Here is a 5,862-nt window from a genome sequence, read left to right as displayed (position 1 = left end):
GGGCCACCCACTGGAACCAAGAGCCACACCTCAGGAGACCAAGCAGCACCATGGAGGACAGAGAGCCAGTCCCGCTCCCGGCGACCGTCCAAGCCCCAACCCCACCGACAGCCCAGGACCGCACCCGGCGGTCCGCCCTTCTTCAGGACCCCCTCCCCAAATGGCAGTCAGGGAACGGGATGGGAATAAAGACCCTGACACCCACACCCCCACCCTCAGATGTACTGTTGGTGCATGTTGTTCTATGGAGCAATTAAAAAAAAGGAACGCTTTCATTTTCCGATAAGCCAGATATCCACCTCCGCCGATCAGCAGAAATCCAACTATCATAAATCCAAATATGTACAAATCTTCCACGTCTTCAATGGAAAGTGGTGGTCTTGTTGTCCCTCCGAGCCAACTAGATGACTCTTAGCTCATCACACATGGCAGGAATATCTCCTAAAATTATCTTAAGAGACATTGAACCATCAGGGCATCCTTAAGATGATCAAAAGGGTCAAATTAGTCAGAAATTGTCACAATTATCCTGTAGTGTGAACCAGGCTTCAGTTCTTACTGCACCAAGAGAGCAACATGTGATTTTTGTGACTCACTTGTTTTTTTCCCCTCCTCCAGGATCTTAGAGCTGCAGGAGAAAGGTGATCTGGACATCATGAAGCAGAAGTGGTGGCCCCGCACCGGCCGCTGCGACCTCAGCAGCCACGCCAGCGCCCACCCAGACGGCCGCTCCCTCAAGCTGCACAGCTTCGCCGGCATCTTCTGCATCCTGGCCGCCGGCCTGCTGCTGGCCTGCCTGGTGGCCGGGCTGGAGGCGTGGTGGAACAGCAACCGCTGCCGCCAGGAGCAGCCCAAAGAGGTGACCGAGCTTAGGGCCCGGCGGACGGGCCAGCGGGGGGAGGACACTGCCACACTCTACTTTAAGGATCCAGCCGCAGACATGAGCCCCGACTTAGTGGAGCTGCAGTACACCCAGCTGTAGAGGAGAGAGGGTCAGTGTTAGCTGCAGAGCTGGGAGACAGAGGGAGACAGGACAGAGTAGGAACCCTGTGCTCTGCACCTCATCAGGCCACTGATTAAAATCAAATTTGGTCTTTTATTACCAACACCCCCCACCCACTCTATTCTTTTATTATTTTATCTGTCCATCACTTCCCTCCACCTCTTCCTGAACTTTTGGAGTTCATCTATTTTTACTGTAAATTCTCTAAACCAGCGGTCCTGGACCCTGATCCTCGTGGTCCTGCATGTCCCTCTGCTTCAGGAATGTTGAAGCAGAACATCATCTAAAACATGCAAAAAGGTGGACCACAAGGATCAGAGTCAGGACCTCTGCTCTAAACCACAAGAAGCACACAGCATACCTCACCCAGCCATTACTTTTACTAATTTACTCATAAAACTGAAACTTTTTGGCACCCTCAAAGAGAAGAGAAGAGTTGAATCCCTCTCAGGAAGTCAGGAAGTGCCTCCTAACGTGTCCGGCGTGTTTCCCAACAAACCGCCGCACTCTTTAATGATCAGCTCCCACAGAGACGGCTTTGGAGCCGTTTAAGTGCTCGTATTGAATTATTGTTATAAACTCATTTTGTGCGGTAAAGCTTGGGTAATTTCCTGCACCCGAGGGTCTCTGAAAGCCCTGATAATTAGCAGCAGGATGAGCGATCACTCAGGCAGAGAGGGGATAACGYGTCAAACACCGACACCCTTTACACATTTCTGGACACTTTCCTTCTCTGTGAGGAGAGAAAAAAAATCATTAAACAGCTTCTCACCGACGTAACACTTTGTCCAAATTATTCGCTGGTTTTGCTAAACAGAAACTTGTACCTTAATAAGTGCCGACTGAAAACTGATCATGTCACTTTATGAGAGAACAGCTACTTAGCAAGGATAAGCACAGTTAATTAAAAATAATACATCTTTAAATATAATGGTATCGCAAATCAGTGTTAATATTTTCTTTAAACGTATCAACACTGTTTTTAATCTGATGTATTTGAATTGAATTCATCTACATTAAAAATCTTTTTTTCAGGAGTAAATAGATTTGATGCTTATAGAAATGTGAGATTTTTAAAAAGTGGTGCTCGTCTCAGACATGAATGTTGTCTGAACCTTCTGGTTACATGACTGCATTGATTTTTAAAACTAAAACCTGCTGCACAAACTTGAATGATCAGAGCATCAGTTGTGGTAGTTTCTCACTGATCTGAAACTGTTGGAAGTAAATTGAAATATTTTAAYGAATATGGTATTCACCTCACAAAGTTTCACAGTGGTGCTGCAGGAATTTAAAAAATAAAAGCATGTTTAAAAAAATTATACAAAATGCTAATTTTAATGTAGTTTCTGTAAGAGTGGTAATTTTGTCTGTGAACTAATAGAGACTTTTTTCTAAAATCTCACCAGGACTTCAGCTAAATGAAAGTGTTGAGTGAAAATTCACTTATTTTCCTGCAGTTTTGTGTGTCCATGCAGCCCCCCGGCCCCCCAACAGTCACAGCCCAGCGAGACATCACCTCAGGTTTCACTGATCCAGAACCTCTAATGCAGCTCAGTCTAATCCCCAGCATTTAATCAAAACCTCTCACATATGGACCAGACCACCAAATGCCCCAATGAGCAACTCACTGCAGTTTGATTTAGAAAAAAAAAAGATGCTCCTTGGATGAGCAATAAAACATCTTATAAAGTAAAATTGTACAAAAGCAGCACCAATTATTAGGCTACCTTTCTTCTGGAGGCGGAGCCAGAGGGGTGGCCAGGGTGGCAAGTGCCACCCCCGGCACCTGATTGGCCACCCCAAAATGACTGACAGGTGGGCGGGGATCACATGTGACAATAAAGAATTGACAGTTAGAGCTAAAATGTCTGCCATGTGGCCGACATTTTAAATTTAAGATCTGACTGTACATGTTGGTGATGACAACTCTCACCAAACTTCAGCTCAATAAGTGAAGAAACAAATGAGTTACTGCCATTTAAATTTAGCATTGGTGGCCATTTGAATTCAGAATCGATTTGGTATTGCTCTCAGCTACCACCACACTACGTTTTAGCTTAATATCTATTTTTCAGCTTAGGTGGCCATTTTTGCTCTCAGTATCTGAGTCTATAGGGGTTATTCTCAGTTACTAAAATACCAAGTTTCAGCTCAGTATCTCTAAAAATGGCTGAGTTATATCCATTTAAAATTAGCTTTAAGGGTTAACTTAATTTGGGACWACTTATCAGCATGTCTTTGGGATCATTCTTAGCTACACCACAACAAATTTCAGCTCTATAAGTCTTAAAATGGTAAAATTATAGCCATTTAAAGTTAGCTGTGGTAAATTTAAATGCTATAATTTAAATGAATTTTTAGAGTAGCATTTAGAATTTTGTAAATACTTTGTTCGGCTACTACTACACTCATTTTGTTTTGTTTGTCTAAAAATGGCTGAAATAGAGCTCTTTGTAAAATTAGCATTAGCAGTTAGCTTGCACTTGTCACTAGCATTCAGTGTGATTTCTGGATAATTTTTAGCTATGATCACCAAAAATTTCAGCTCGTATCTCTTAAAACAGCTGAATTTGAGATATTTAAAATTGATTGTGGCAGCCATCTTAAATTTTCAAATCCAGGGTGATTTTTTTTCTTTATTTGTGTCCCCCTTAAAGGGATCCCTGATTAGTTGTAACATTAAACTTTATTTGATAAACATATATTTTAACTGTAAAATAAAGACTGTAAAAATACTGTAGGATGTTTAGTTTTGTAAATTTAACACGGACAGGGCCATTTTATTTACACACAAAGCATTCTGGGTAAATGATGACGTGGATAGGTCCTCGGTGCGAGGCTGCTAGCGAGCTATATCCACCCTGAAGGTTAATCTTGGACAATATCTGATGATCGACTCTTTTAAATGAAACCAGAGAGCGTTGACAGAGAGGAGAAGGTAGAAATGACTCAGCCTGGAACTGAAAATATGGATGGAGGACAACAGAGCTGCTTCATGGAAGAAGAACCTCAGCTTAGCCTGTTAGCTTTAGCATTAGCCCCGATGCTATCACCATATATATATATATATATATATTAGCTCAGCGCTACACATTCTCCTCTCGTCACTGAGGTCCTCCATCCACATGACAGAGAGGGGAACACAAAAATGACTCAATATGGATGGAGGACCTCAGTTTAGCTTGTTTGTCGCGCTGGCACCGAGCTAATACATATAAGGCAATATAGCATCAGCGCTAGTGCTAAAGCTAACAGGCTAATCTGAGGTTCTTCTTCCATGAAGCAGCTCTGTTGTCCTCCATCCATATTTTCAGTTCCAGGCTGAGTCATTTCTACCTTCTCCTCTCTGTCAACGCTCTCTGGTTTCATTTAAAAGAGTCGATCATCAGATATTGTCCAAGATTAACCTTCAGGGKGGATATAGCTCGCTAGCAGCCTCGCACCGAGGACCTATCCACGTCATCATTTACCCAGAATGCTTTGCGAGTAAATAAAATGGCTCCGTCCTTGTTAAAATATATTTTTAAAATATAAAAACTAAACAGCCTACAGTATTTTTACAGTCTTTATTTTACAGTTAAAGTAAATGTTTATCAAATAAAGTCTAATGTTACAACTAATCATGGATCTCTTTAAAGTTGAAGACAGACTTTGTGAGACAAAAACATCCTGCAGAGGTCAGAACCAGTAAACCGGGCCCTTCGGTTGTATGCTGTGTGCTGCAGTGTTGGTACGCAGGCAGAGTTTGGACTGAACACACCTGAACCACGTGGTCTGAGTCATGTGACCGGGTGGGGGGGCGTGGCTTCCTGGTGGATCCATAAAGTACAGTGTGAGCCGACGGTTGGTTCTGTGTCGTCCTGTAGCAGTGAGGTTTGTGTCCAACATCTCGTCTCCAGCTCCTGCCACAGATTATATGTCAATGTGGACGCCCACTCTGTCTGTCTCCTCTCCATTTTTCCTTTCTTTATTTACGCTTGACTGTCTATGATCTCGTGCAGGTCACTAAGGATTACAGACTGGCAAGGGTTTCTGGTCCATTGACATATAATGACATTACAACTGCTTCATCGGAGGGGAGGAGGGACATTTGGACAGACAGAGWGAGAGGCTGGGATGAAGCAGAAGCTATTGACACAGGTCAGAATAGACCTCCTATACAACCATCAGAATTAAAGAAACATTTCTGTGCCATCTGTTACTGTAGGAGAGTTGATTTCCGGTTCAAAACGAGCAAAAAGCAGACTTCATGTCTGCTTGACTGTGGCCTTCATTGAAAAAATGAATTTAAAAGATGAAACTCAAAGATGATTTAAAGCCAAGGCTTTTTTTGTTGTTAGATTGTGAAATTTCTCACAGAAATTGTTTAAATGAGTAAAAAAAAAAGAAAAAAAATCCAAATAAGTTTCAGAAAACAATATTTTTTTAGAGCCTCGACTGGAATCATCTCATCTTTAACAGCAAACTGTTCATTAGAAACCCTCCTGATTGTCACGTTTTCTTTGTGTTTTTCCTCTTTTCTGTTTAATCATCTTTTAACTGTCAAACAGCTGAACTCTCACCTGAACTTCACCTGTTTCAGCTCTGATAATGACCAAATCCACCCTTACCTAAAAGTAATATACTTGAAGTTCATTTTAATAAGTATACTTGAGTATAAGTTTAAGTATATCATTAGGCACTAGGGCTGTGTATTGGCAAGAATTTGGCGATACGATACATATCATAACAGAAGGTCACGATACGATATATCCCGATATATTGCGATACTGTAAGCAAGGCGATATATTGTGATATATTGCGATTTTTTTTGTCCAAAAATTCTATTAAATAAAAACCGTTTACTGAAAAAAAAA

At 41.9% G+C, this 5,862-nt stretch overlaps 1 protein-coding gene across 1 annotated transcript in view; it reads left to right on the top strand.

The window, feature by feature from the left end:
* The window catches only part of LOC106532681 (glutamate receptor ionotropic, delta-1), a gene marked incomplete at its 5' end in the record, with an annotated part of 82,478 nt that overhangs the window by 68,405 nt on the left and 8,211 nt on the right, over positions 1-5,862 (top strand). Inside the window, 1 exon segment of the mRNA XM_014028810.1 lies at positions 536-859. Within this exon segment, the coding sequence (XP_013884264.1) occupies positions 536-859 (324 nt within the window).

The sequence above is a fragment of the Austrofundulus limnaeus genome, unplaced genomic scaffold, assembly GCF_001266775.1.
Source record: "Austrofundulus limnaeus strain Quisiro unplaced genomic scaffold, Austrofundulus_limnaeus-1.0 Scaffold811, whole genome shotgun sequence".
Classification (NCBI taxonomy): domain Eukaryota; kingdom Metazoa; phylum Chordata; class Actinopteri; order Cyprinodontiformes; family Rivulidae; genus Austrofundulus; species Austrofundulus limnaeus.
This window is presented reverse-complemented; position numbering and strand designations above follow the sequence as displayed.